General features: G+C 44.1%; 1 protein-coding gene across 1 annotated transcript in view; it reads right to left on the bottom strand.

The window, feature by feature from the left end:
- GPC3 (glypican 3) overlaps positions 1-14,601 on the bottom strand; it is a 281,890-nt gene that overhangs the window by 262,945 nt on the left and 4,344 nt on the right. Inside the window, exon 2 of the mRNA XM_073358506.1 lies at positions 3,424-3,585. Coding sequence (XP_073214607.1) covers positions 3,424-3,585 — 162 coding nt within the window. The remainder of the gene's footprint in view (positions 1-3,423; positions 3,586-14,601) is intronic.

The raw sequence follows: 14,601 nt of genomic DNA, 5'->3' as shown, positions 1-14,601 counted from the left end.
AGGATGAAATTTCTGGTCCAAATGAAAGAGAGACACCTCCCAGAATAGCCCATAGCACAGTGGTTAGGGAAATCACCTAGAACCCAGGTCTCCCACACCCAAGTCCCTACTCTGCCTGATCCAGAGGTGGATCTCCTCGCTGCTCGCCTATCAGCTTTTCTTGGAGGAGAGGGGTAGAAGAAAGGTCAGCCAAGCAGTCAGTGTCTCTCTCTCTTGCTTGCTCTTTTTCTCTCTGAAAATTTTTTGAAAGATCTCGGTTCCATTCCAACCCAGAATGAAAGCAGATTCTAAAATCTCAAAATTTGTCAGGAGAGGAAATTCTTGTTTTCCAGCCAGTCCTATTAATTAGCTATGCACCATTTCTGACTATGCTTTGCATTCCTCCTGTACACGTCATCTCATTCTCCCAGGAGGTTTACTTTATTCTGTTTCAGAGTAGCAGCCGTGTTAGTCTGTATTCGCAAAAAGAAAAGGAGTACTTGTGGCACCTTAGAGACTAACCAATTTATTTGAGCATGAGCTTTCGTGAGCTACAGCTCACTTCATCGGATGCATGCACGAAAGCTCATGCTCAAATAAATTGGTTAGTCTCTAAGGTGCCACAAGTACTCTTTTTCTTTTATTCTGTTTAGCACTCATAAAATACAGCCTCATTTAAAAGGCTCCAGAAACCCTTCTATCCTTTTATTTTTTCAGAGAAGTAAGGAGTGTGGCACATGCACTGACAAGCCAAGTACTGTATCGGAGCAGGGCTTATGTTCAGGTCTGATCGGAAGTTCATTACAGACTCCCACTGACTTCACTAAGCTTTGGATCTGGCCCTTAGCAAGACGTGGTCAAAAATAAACGAGATGCCTGTCGTTAGCAGATTACTCTGCAAAGAATACTAGCATGCTGGGAAAATGCTTGATTGCTCATCCCTTTTTTTTTTTTTTTAATATAGCACAAAAGTTATTCAGTTAGAATGATTTAATACCAATACTATGTTGGTCATCATTCGCGCAATCATTTCATCTCACATTAGCCATGGAAAAAACTATTTTTCTTGACGACAGCCCATGAAGAGCAATTGCAAACATAAATGACTGTACCAATTGCCATTCTCTAGCAATGAAATGTGTTTATCAGAGGTCAGTTTTGCTGAGAAAACAACATATCATCAAATTAAAGATGGAGAAAAAACATGGGTAACTGAACAGAGCAACACGCTAGTCCCATGGGCAGAGACAGTATTTAGCTACCTTAATGAGACTTTCATTCTGGACTACAGCCTGAATTAGGTATGGGCAAAATTATTACACACTTTAATGGTGGGTTTATGAAGTACTATACTGAAAGAACTGTACAAGTAACAGCTTGTTTAGTTCTAAACAAAGGGATTTTTAACTGATTTGCACGCCACAGAAAGATGTTTGGTCTTAGAATCTGTACCCACTGTTTTGATCAGAGGGATGATCAAATCTCTTTTTACTCCTTTGAAATTACTGTGTTTGTTAGTGGTTCTGGCCAGAGACTGGGAGTCAGGAATAACGACCTTGCTACGGACTTGCTTTGTGATCTTGGGCAAATTGTTTCTGCTCTGTGTGCCTCAGTTTACCCATCTGTCAGGTCAGAATAATACAGTACTTATTTGCATAGGGTCAGAGGAGCACCGTTCAGCATTAGTAGTTAAAGCTGTTGAAGTACGTTGGGACCCTCAGAGGAAAGTTATTATGAAAGTGTCAAACAGGGCCATCCTGGCTGGTGCACCTCCAGCATCATCTAAATACAGTTCTGGAAACAAACCTGGTTAGGGGACCTGTGCACAGGTCCCAACCTGCCACATCAGAAATCACTGCCACAAAAGCCACAGGCAATACGAGAACCAAGGAAACACCTGGGATAGTCTCCTCCTGTCCTCTTGGTCCAGAGGCAACTTCTATATTAGCCGCAGAAGAGCCCTTACGCTTTACAAACTAGAGGCTATTTATAATTTTACCGAGGTTCGGAAGCGAAAACCAAATCTAGTATGGAGCAGCCCATTTGGATTGGAAAGTGGAGAAGATGTGCCTCAGAGAAGCCAGTTCCTAGCCATTCATCCTAACCCCCTCTCCACACCTAACAGGGGTTAGCAACGAAGAAAACTTCCACCACTCTTCCATATTACCCCAGGGTAATCTCTCGGGCCACGCACAATGCTCCCCACCCCATCTCCCACCAAAATCTGCTCCGACACTGCAAGATTCTTCCTCCAGCACCAGCGCTGGGGGGGGGGGTCCTCGGCTGATTGCCCCTCTAACCCCAACCCCGCCTAAAGGTCAAAAGTGCTCTGAGTCACCCTTCCTATGGAAGGGGCAGGAACCAGAGGGCACAAAGCATCTGACAAAGGGGATTTAAAACAAAATTAAGACATACTGGCAAGGAAGCCCCATTCATAGCTTTTTGGGGCTCAAAATGCTGTTTATTTGCAAGCTACATAACGCTTCCTCCACTAAGCCAACAGCAACGGAGCACAGAAGCCTGTAGCTCTTTCAGACATCGGCTACTGGGCCTGGTCATTTCTCGCTGGCAATAGCGAATTATTCCACATGTGGTAACTGTCACATCTGGGGCCTGTGCTGCTTGATCGTTCGAGACCTCATGCCGTGAAAGTTCAGAAAGAAACTGTTTCCCCAGCAGATTGTCACAATGAATTAATTAGCCAGGCACTGAAAACCGACAGTGCTTTGACCACGTAGTTACTGCAGCACGGCAACCAGGCACAGCCCAGACTAAGCCGCGTGAGCATTTATTTCATGCTTCAGTCACTATCAAAGAGAGATCCCTGAACACAGCAGCAAAGCCTCAGAAGCACTAAACGGTTGCACTTCCAGGGCCCAAAGAACGGAGCAAGGATCTCGCTGAAAGAGACTCCACCTCAAAGAGAGGCTATTGGACGTATCCCTTCCGGGTCGTGGGAAGAGGTGTAACAAGGCATGTTGAAGACGACTACCTTCTCCCAGCTCTTTAGCGCCACAAATCTTTCCCTAGCACCATTGAGAAGAACTACATCCGTGAGGTGCCCCAACTAGGCAAGAGTTACATGACTTGTCCTCCATTGGCACTAAAGGGGGGCGGGAAAGAGAGGGGGGCCACGAGGACCCCCTTCTCTCTGCCCATCCCCCACGCAGAATGCTGCGGCTAGCACGCTCCAAGCTGCAGGGTTGACGGGCAAGGCGGGTGCTGGCCCGGGTCAGGGAAGCAGCCAGTGCCCCGCTGATATCCCCCACCTCCTCCTTTAGGGTAAGGCACTGCTCTTTCCTGATGCAGCAAGGACTGCTACTAGCAGAGCTCAGAGGCAAAAGGTCCCATTCAGCTTTAATCATTATTCCTGAAGCCGAGCACCCAGGGGTGCCATAACGCGCCCTGAGGGCCGGGCAAGGGAAAGTCGTTCCAAACGCTTACCTTGGAAGACGGCGGCGTTTTGAATTATGAGGAACTTCAGCTCCATGCTGGCAGACTGGAGGAGCTGCTCCATGGTCAAACGGGCCGTTGCCTGATACTTCTCCTCCATTTTCCTTGAGCAACAGGTTGAGCCCTTTGGGACACACACTTGCAGATCTGCCCCTGTGTGTGGAGATGAGAGCGTTAGAAGCTGGCCTTAGCACGTGGAAGAGGAAATCCGCCCCATAGTCCGGTGCCATTGCAGTAATTGCTTCAGGCAGATCGATTCAGCTTCCTGATTTACCTGCGACGCTCTCGATTTTGTGCATCCCCTACTGGGCTTTCAAGCAGCTGCAGAGCTGAGGGAAGAGGTATTCTAGGCACGGTGGATATAGTTGGAGGGGAACCCCACCATCCCATGATAGTGGTCACCAAAACCCTACTTAAAGCATAGGCCCCCATCCTGCTTTGCCCTAGCAACATAGCTACAGTTGGGTTGGGCAAAGTGATGTTAGAGCATCATTCTGCTCACATCTCTATGGCTGTGGGCATGCCGGGAGCTTGTCATAGGTGGAAGGAGCCAGAGACAGGAGAGAACCAGATCGGGGTTGAGGATTCAGGGAAAATGAGGGGTTTGACAGGAAAGAGGAGCGAAGATTGGATAGAGGGGAGTTTGTGTGACTGGGGTAATGCATATCACTGAATATACAAATCCCAGCGTTACCTTGTTTGCATGTGTTCCCTCGCCTTCCAAGCCCACAGCCTTAACAGGCATGGGCTTAGGACAAGCCAATTATTTTTCAGATAAGAGAAGACTATTCAAATATCGTGTTTTTCCTACTGTGTTAGCATTATTACAGGCCAAATCCTGCTTGCCTAGCTCATGCCAGCCCCATGAAGGCAACAGGATGTGTGTGGATGGACCCTGACGCCTACATGGAGCACCGTAAGAGCGTCAGTGGGCTCCACACACGCAACTGCAGGATCAGAGCCTACTTGCAAAAGTCCAGGCGGAGCCGCGCATACAACACAGTCTATGAAAACCAGTACTCACGTGCTGGGAAGCCTTGTACTGCAATGCCCGGAGCAGAAAACCATTTAATAGATGCCCCCGGTTTCCAAGGAACGAGTCATTTCAGCTACCTCATTCCTGGGGAGCCTGATTTTTGGAAAAGGCTGAGCCCCTACTCTCGAGAAGTACAGCCCCTTGCAGTATCCCCAGCCAAATATTTGGAACACTCCTCCTTGGTGGTGCCATGTCTCTTAGTTTAATCGGGAGGCCCATGCGATTTGGGCATTCTGGAGAAGCCCCAGCTCCTAGGGGTGTGCGATACAAAAAGAACTCAATACTTTTAGCTCATTAAATCATTGGGGTGCGGGGGGGGGGGGAGTTTAAGTCTCATGATTTTATGACTGCTTGAGGCTGGCAAAACCAAGTCACTTCGGTAGGTCTATATAAATAAGTGCGTGTGTATACATTCATATCTACTTGTGCACACGCACCCACGCCCCTCACTCTAACTCAACTATGTTCCAACAGCCATTTGCAGGCACACAAGAGCAAACAGAACAAACAGCTCCTATCAGGATCAAAAGCCTTGATCATAAAAATCATCTAATCCACTGCTGCGGTTTAGAATACGGGGTGGGTACACAGCACTTAATTGTCTGTTAAAAAGCAACTTGAGGTGCAGATCTTTGACTTCATCTCCCAGAAAAAAGTCTTACTTATTAATTACTTGTACTGCAGTAGCGTCTAGAGGCTGTCAAGCAAGGATTAGATTCCCATTGCGCTACGCACTTGACGAACACAGTACCAAGATGCAGTCCCTGGCCCAAAGATCCTGCAATCTTAATAAAGTCATACATAACAGTTCCACTCGTTTCACAAGAGTGGTTTCAAGTTTAGCCTGTAGGATGTGTTTTTTTAAATGGAAATGAAGCAAGTTCTGATTGATTTTGCCATTACTTGAGTAAATTATCACTCTGATCCGAGGATTAATCATCCTTATATTTGTTGGGTTCTTCCTTTAATATCACTACTATATTCACTTTTCAACTAATCACGGAAAAGTGTCAAAAATCACTTCTGAAAAAAAATGATTAAAGAACAAGATAAATATTAATGTAAACCGTGATCTTCCACTTTCCTAAGAGGAGATTAAAAAAAAAAAAAGAGAGAGAGAAAGATTCAACGAAAATTGAAACATTTTCCTCCACTATAAAAGGGGATTTGACACATTTCATTGCCAATGCATGTTTTATGCACAGGGAAGATTTTTACTAACACAGATATTGCACATTATATTAAAACTGAGGCTTATTAAAGTAGTAATATCATGCAAGCGTATTAATGACATGTAGGATTGATTACTTCATGGGAACACAATGACATTTATTGTATGTGCAGAAAACTAACGGACTATAAAATTGCCTAAAGAACTAAAATATTATGAAATAAAATATTTGAATGAAATATGAAAAAATATATGAATAAAACAAGCTGTTACATAAAGGCACTTTTATAAAGGTGGTTTAGAATTAAATCCCTGTCAATTTGCAACCCAAAGTACATAGCACGATATGTTTAACTCTACCGCATAGCTTTCAGTGTACTGCTAACACAAGGCTTAGCTCTAATACATTCATTCATTAAAACCAGGGTGTAAGTTAGTGCTCTAATGTCCAACAAAACGGAGTTGATACTAATACAGAAAAATTTCTAAGATCTAGCATTGAAGAGAATTGTGCAAGAGAGGGAGAGAAATTAATGGAAACCAGCAATGTCATCTAGGCACCTCCCCTCCTCACTGTGATCAGCTGAGCTATTTCATATCTCGAATTGGGGGTTTTTTTTTGTTTTTTTACTTTTAAGCAAATGACACATGTATCCCGCATGAAAGCGAACACAAAGGGGAAAGGCTGGAAGTTAATTTGAATGACCCAAAATTTTGTCTGGTGGGAGCCAACAACATTAGCTATCCTGGAGGTCAATAAGGGCAGGACAGAAACTTCAGAGTGAGATGCGCGAAGGTTTAGGGCTTTGCTATTTACAGCCCAAAGGGTGGGGGTATAGTTTAGTGGCTACAGCATGGGACAGAGTTAGGCGCTCTCGGGTACTATTCTTGACAGGCACAGTCTTGCTGTGTAATATAGAACAAGTCAATTGGGGGAAGGAGTGTTGGAGTCAACGGGAACTGAGCATTTAAGGGCTTTCTGTGCCACTGAAAACTCTTCTGTCAACTTCCTTAGTATCCCCATTTTCTAGGTGAATCAACTATTTTTCCACCTCACAGCTGTTAAGGCTGGTTTGGGAAGAGTTTGGAGACCCTCTATTATTTCTACTGCAGGGGACCCCTCGCCGTGGGCCACGATTCCATTGAGGGAGGTGCTGTACAAATTGCGTGGGCTACAGAAGACCATTGTATTATTGATGTTGCATAAAATGCTGTTTACACAAGTCTGGATCAAGAACCGCTCATTCAACAATGTACTGATGTGAGGGGATGAACATCTGGCAACATATGACAAGCGTAAGGTCAGACCCAGATACGCATTTAATATATTACTGCATATTCCTGGAGACCTACATGAAAGGGGGTAAAAAGTCCATGGGTCATCCAACCCAACCCCCTACAAATTTGCTACCACAAGTATTTTATCTAACTCTTAAATATCTCCAGTGATGGCTCCTAACTGGGGAGATAGTTAAGATCATTCCATTGCTTAATGGTCCTTACAGTTCAGATTGTTTTATCTTCCAAGCAACATTTTTCCTTTTTTTAGTTTCAAACCACTGCGCCTTTTAATGCCATTCTCAGCCACTGCAAATGAGCTCTTCCCTTTGTTATAGATCATTACAATTTCGTGTGGAGAGAAAAATCTCTAGCAAGTTACCCTGACAGGTTTATTTAAAAAACACATTTAGACGTTCATGTATTGATCTTCTTTTCATCTTTTTCTATTTCTAGCTGGACAATATTAGGTGTGCACGCCTGAGCCTGCAGAACACTAGTCATGTGGCTCAGGGGCTGCAGGATCTGGCCCCATAGGTAGGTAGATGTGTATATAGATGAAGGGACGTTACAGCGCTGTGGCATTTATGCCATCTTGGGGAACAGCAGCGTAAACGCTCCAGTCATTTTGCACACGGTCACGGCCAACAAAACTACGGCATTTCTAGAGCTGCAGCCATCTCCACTATCACTTTCCCCACTTTGACACAGGAATTTTAAAATTCAGTCTTCAATCAACTGCTGTTCAGCACGCCGTTCGCATTCTCGTTGAGAGCGCGAGCTGCATCCATGGAGAAGCGTTTAGCATAGCAGGGGCTGTAGTAGCCACATCATCTCCGGGCAGTTGATGCAAAATTCTTATTAAGGGCTTGAGGACCAAACTCTGATCTCGGTCACAGCACAGTGCGGCCCCAATCCTGCCATCAGAGACAGGCAGACAGACCACTAATTTCCATAGGGCTTACAGGGGCACCAACATCCATCTGTCCATCCACATCTAATTGCAGCATCATGGCCAGAGCTACAGTACTCACACTGAAAATACTCCTGGTTTACGCATAGGCTACAAGATGAGCATCTGGCCCTAAAAGTTGAACAATGTTACACTGCAACAGCCTTCACAGACAATAGGCCAAGGAGGGTTTTGTACACAGCGTCGGGGCACTGCACCAAGTTCTGGTGCTTTGGAATTCCTGGTGGCTCTAGTCAATTCCTTTATGGGTCTTGTTTTTACTACCAACCCCGCACAAAAGGAGAGCATTCTTCTTCTGAATACTTTAGTGTGACTAGTCAGAGACACAAACCTGGCTCACACTTTTAACAACTTATGTTTGGATATTTTTCCTCTTGCCAGGGCAGTATTTTATTTTTAATAAAAAGTTATTTAAACCACATGAGAAAGGGACTCAGTATCTGTCACTGACTATTAATGCTTGACATTGCGAGAAGGGAAATGCAGCTGTTCAGAAAACAGGTCAAGTGCCCATTTATCTGTTTTTTTAAAACCTAATTAAAAAGATCTAAATTATAAGCCAACCTCACTGAACAGGTGATTAAAATCGGGACAGTATGGCTACCACATGGGATATTTATTATCCCTTACTATCTTTTTTGCAGGGCTGTCTGACGCTGGATTCTTATTCAAGTCTTGCAAAGTTGGGCACACAATTGCCAAAAAATATGACAGTGCTATAAAAAGCATTTTTAATGAGGCTGTAAAGAAAGACATAAGTAAACTGATTTTATGTTTCTCTACTCAACAATAGCCCATGCCCATTTTAAATTATACCTTCAAGAACATGGAGTTTGATTTACAGGTGTGCGTACACAACATATGTATTTTAATTACACAAACACACTGTGTCCTAGAGGCATCTGAAAGTCCCAGAACACCACTATTCAGGACGTTGTTAAAATTAACCGGGGGGGGGGGAATGATCTCACTATAAAATGATTGCCTTAGGAGCTTACTAAATTCTAGGGTTCTGCTCCTGCTCTTCATTATCAAGAGAGCAACTTGCAGGCCTGAAATAATTAAGAACAGAAACTCAATTATCTAGTAAACTAAGATCTTAAACTATCGTGCTAGGCTAAATGGAAAAGTAGCCTGGATGAAAGCATCATTAGTCCTACTCAGATTTAAAAAAAAAGACAGGGTACAAAGCAAGCACGCCTTCGAGCGATGGCACTTGAGGCCAACAGGAAACGTTCGTTTAAAGCTGTTCCCCGGCTCCATTCCAATGCCCACAAACCCAGGCTTTCCATTCAGCACGCCATTTTTAATACCTTATTCCAGAAAGCCAGGTGTTAACCTCCTTGGAGTTCCTCTGTGCTTGCCTCTCTCAAAGGGAAGGACCGAGGAGCACTGGAAACTGAATTCCATGAAGGGAGGGGAAGACAATGTAATCACTCATGAATATTTCTAGCCAGATAGATATTCCTCAGCCTTTACGGGGAACAAGACAGAAACTCTCCCATGCCCTCACTCTTGGGAAGGTGATGATTCCACCCTTCCATCCCACTTCACAGCATAGTGGGAGGGGGTGGAGAGGGTGAGCAAAAATCCCACTCTTAAAACCACCAGAGGAATGGGAGGGGGTCCAATGCAACTCCATCCCCTTCCCACAGAGCTCACCGAAAGCCTCCCTAGCATCCGAGCTCTGTTGCTTTAGTAGGTTGCCTAAGGAGAGCGACTCCATGGGACTACCATTGTTAAAGCCACAAGAGAACGCCCAATGGAGTTACTGCTGACTCCATCACAGGGGACTTGATGGAGAGGTCAGGGGCTGGCCCAGACTCACTGGGGGATGTAATGGCAGCATGGCTCATGCCAGGATGGCCGAGGCAAAGGGATTCCCAAGAAAGAGGAGCCATTCCCCTGCACAATTTTTAGAAGCTGTGCCCCTGAGATACATATGGCTCGAAGTCCCCCCTCTTCCCTCCTCACTGACCACCCACCAAGGAAAGTTCACAAGCTGCACCAGAACTGGGATAAGATCTGGGCCATTACATTTTTAGGAAGCCACGTTCTGTTTTCTAACCAACATGGGCTTAACTTCCCACATCTTGTGTCTGTGCTAAGATTGCCAGCAGCACGCAAGGAAAGGCAAGATTCCCAAGCAAATTTCACAGGAGTCAGAAAAGGTTATTTCTACAGGGGACAGGGAGTGGATCTCTCTCCACTTGGAAAGTTCAAAGGAGTTCTGTGGTTTTGCAGAAAGTGAGTCTAAACACTCAGACCCAACTGGGTGAAACATGCAGATTCAGCCATTTGCGTTATTTACTAAGCAGGCACAGCTCCTGTGAGTGGCTACTAGATGATGTTCTAATACGGCATTAGTTACCAAAGGCAAAGCTTTCTAACCCGGGTCACCCACAGCTAAAAGGCATATTTAGGCACCTACATAAGAATGGTTTGACTTAGGCACCCACAAATCCCACTGATGTAACTAGGAGCTACAGGTGCTCAGCACTTTTAATAAAATAAAATAAAATAAAATAAAAATCAGACCACTTCTATTCAGGTGCCTACATATGGCTTTACGAGTCTAACTTTAGATACCCACATCAGTAAATTTTGGCAGAAGTTTCCAATCCACCAACCTATCCACAAACTGTCCTGAAAGGTTTAAAAAAAAAAAAAAAAGCCTGCAAAAAACGGAATCCAAGTAACTATTGGAAGAGAGAGAGACACACACAAAAATGACAAAGAAAGAGCTAAACAAAGATAGAAGAAGAAAGAAAATATATAAGACAGACAATTAATTTACTTATTACTGTTTTATGTACAGTGATGTAAGTTATCCCAGCACAGAATCCACCTCAGCTCATGTTTGGCATTCAATGTTTGTTTCAAAAAGATCTTTAAAAATCTCTCTACATCAGAGGAAACTGATTTGGCATCTTAAGATTTTCCTGGAGAGGCCCTAGTGTTCAGTATTTGCCCCTCACTCCCCAATACATAAAAAAAAATTTCTTCTCTAAATCAAATCTAAATTCTGGCATAAATTAGTCCATGTGGCTCCCTCGAGTAGTAAACTCCCTTTGATGGTAGCTAGGTCAGGAGGGTCTCTAACTGCTATCAAGCATGCCGCTACATGCTCTGGTGTCACACAAAACAATGCCATTTGGAAGCTTACTCCACCTTTCTTCTCTCTAATGGATGCCTTCAATTAATTTTGCTTCCGTTTCCTGAGAGGTATTAAAGTTACAATGGGTAACTTATTTACATTTCCAGAGTGTGATCCTGGAACCAGACCTATGTGCATGGACACCTGTCCCTTCAAGGCAGTCCTCCAAAGTGACAATGGATCCAGAGACCCCAGGCCTGTAGCATTAAGTGTTCTGAAGTACTAACACCAGAGTATTTCTTCTATGTCTGCCATGAGATACAACTGCTCATAAAGCAAAGCGTAGTTCCTAGAAATCATTGTTTCTGGTTTGCTCTAAAAAATGTATTTTAGGTAAGTTATTTAAATACTCAATTTCTCTAAGTTGATATTAAATGTAAATAGGCAGTTTCTGGTGACTTGTGACTGGGAATTTCAGAACTTGGGTTGTTGGTTTTTTAATTAATTGACAGATGTACAAAGGGAAAAAAAAGCAATAAACAGAAGGCTAGAAAATACTACTTGAGTGATGTTTCCTCTATTAGAGAGATTTATGCAGCTGGCACTAGAAGCAGAGGGTGCTCTGACATGTCATTACTCTTCTAGAGGCACCCAATATGGGCCAGATCCAAAGTCTATGCAAATAGTCATTACTTGAATTATAATCCAGTTTCTGTATTTAGGCATACAGAAAATCCATTTTACAGCTGACGAGTTGTAACTCTGTGATTGTAAAAAGTGGACAGTGTTTCAGGTAAACACCCACTCTGTTAGCAGTTACTGGTCCAGGTAGTAAAGAGTTAAGCAGATTCACCAAAGTAAACAGCTCCTTACTCCACCTGAATATAAGGGAGGTGGAAGGGGCTCTTCAGGGAAAGAGGATCTAGTGTGGGGGCTGAGCAGTCTGGATGGAGAAACTCAAGGAGCAGCCAAGCCTGGGGAGCATGAAAGACCTGAACTTACTTTATTGATTTCATTATTAATAAATTCAACCTCCAGAAAGGGGACAAGTTTGGATTCTATATAGCATGTAAACTGTGTTTGCAAAGCAGACTGTGGAGAATGCCTGCTCACCGAGCAGTATATATAGGAAGAAATTTATGAACCAAATTTTGCATCCATATCTGTGGCTTAAGGTCTCAAAGCCATGGCTACTGGCATATGAAAGCCAGCTTGTTCAGGGAAAGTTGATCCTGCTGCAGAAGAACAAAATACAACCCAGCTCTGCACCGGGATGTTGAGGAACTGAAGGGGGCAGTAAACACCCCTCTCCTGGCATTCAGCCACTCCTGAGACTGGGCTTGATCCTTTCCTCTCCCCGCACCACTGGGGTCACACAGCTGATTGGAATTCCATGCAACACAGCTCCCCAGTGGAAAGAGGACCAGATGGGAGTCCTCTCTCTCATCTCCTGCTAGAAAGGGGAAGTTTCTTTAGGCTGCTGAAAAGCTCCCTAGGAAAAGCCTCTTATGCAGATCCCGATTTTTATAGCACAAAGCAGTAATCTTTGGGGCCACATAATTTATCTCCCTGATGGAGACCATTTGGAGCTAGCACTTATCACTCTCTTCAACATTTTTTTCCTGGCTGACCGGTATTTCACTTGTCAAGGGAAAAAAAAATCTGCCCACTGCATGACAATGTCAGGGGTTGGACAGTGTGGGAGGGAAGGGGAAATCCTCAGCCACTCCCCATCAGTTCCCAAGCATCTGATTGATTTAAGTCAGCAGCCTAATACCCAAGAGCCAAATTCCACAAATGAAACTTCCATTGCTTGATTAAGGCTCACAGAGTTGGGCTCAGAACAGAGATTAAAGAGAGCTGCCATCACACAGTAGAACAGTTTCTTCTCCATGCAGCTTAGTGACATTTGTATCTAAATATTTACAGCTTTCCCACCAGTTCTGAAACAAGTATTCCCTAGGCAGGAATAAGTATTCTCATAGCCTCTTGCAAGTAGCCCTCTACCCACCAGGATCACAAGAGAGGTCACTCTTTAGCAATCTGCCATCAACAACTCCAGGCAAGTAACTAACAAGCTTTGGTCCTGATCTTGGTGTGACCCCAACCGGCAAGGGGATTACAGAACTACCTGATTCTGGTATGTACATTCTGGTTCACCAAAGAACATCAAGTAAGGTCTCCAGTGAAAGCCAGTGCCACACTGGTTATGAATATCATGGTGAAATGGATGTACAGATACTAGGTCACAGAAGTTATGTATATATACACACACTGAAAATATGTTCTTAGAGTCAATATTAAGGCATTAGTCACCAGCAGAGGTGGAAAACAGGTGTTCCGTTAGGCAAAAGATCCAGCTCTCCATCAGGATGTCAATTAAACATCGTAAGCTAACACAATGGATATCCATTTACACACACAAAGTCAAACATTGATGATGAAGAGATGTGAAATCTACAGGAAAGGAGTACACAGGAAAACAACAAGCCATCAGCAGTTAGACTGTCTATAAATAAAGACAACGAACTTTGGAGGGATTTCTAAAAGGCAAAAATGACACCTTGTCATTCTGCACCTAGGAAGTTTGCATTCATGAAAGCAAGGTCTCAGCCAGCTTTGGCTGAAAACATTGAATGGAACTTTGGGTGAGAGAAATTTCTTTAGACAAGAGTTTAGCCTATTAGTTACATTTAGTCTCTAGAAAGCATGTTATGATTTTGTTTTATACATAGCCATTTGTTTCCAAAATCCTTACTATCACCTGATTCTCTAGCCTTTGATAATAAATTAATTTTTTTCACTATAAATATATCTCAGTGCTGTGGAGCTAAACCAAATGTGGGTGCATCCTGCGCTTTTGGGAACAGCAGGGCTGGTCATTCTGCATGTGATCAGTAGAAAATGGGCTGGACGCTTCAGGGAACACTCCGAAAGCTCGGGGCGGGGCGGGGGGGCATCAGGTGGCTGTTGCTACCGGTACAGTGACAGCGAGGCCAGTGGGGGCTTGGAAGGCAGGGCTAATGTGGCCAGAGCCTGGTGGTTTCAGGGAACTGATCCACAGCAGGCACAGACAAAACTCCTTCATACTCAGGACAGGTACTGGTGAGGTGTCTTCTCCCCCGGGGTACCTTGGGGGAGCGTCACACATCAAATGAGCTTTCTGCGGCTGGCCCTCTTTGTCTGCAGGGCTGTAGAAGCACATTACAAGATCAGGACCTTGATTTCCAAATACATCCCACGGTCCGCAGAGAAGGAGGTTCTTACCTTTTCTGCTCTCAGATTGACAGGCTGAGCAATACGGGATAGAGTTTCCCCTCTTTAACAGACTTTGCTTCTCTGCCCAGTCTTAGCTGCTGCAGCCTGTTCTAGTTTATCTGTCTACCCACCACACATTTGTTATCTATATGAACTCATTTTAGCACACTTCAGAGAGTTTGCAGGATTTGCAAAGCCCAGCCTGTCAGCCAGATTACACCTACTGGATGCAGATAATTAACTTTAAGTACCTGGAGGAAAGTGCCATTCAAACAAATATGGTTTCTGACTAGAAAATATAAAAAGAGGTCCTAAATTCATTTATAGTCATGCATGGCATATAAACACACTCCCTC

Source organism: Lepidochelys kempii, chromosome 9 (assembly GCF_965140265.1).
Source record: "Lepidochelys kempii isolate rLepKem1 chromosome 9, rLepKem1.hap2, whole genome shotgun sequence".
Lineage (NCBI taxonomy): Eukaryota > Metazoa > Chordata > Testudines > Cheloniidae > Lepidochelys > Lepidochelys kempii.
Note: the sequence above shows the minus strand (reverse complement) of the source record. Positions and strands in the feature narration are given on the sequence as shown.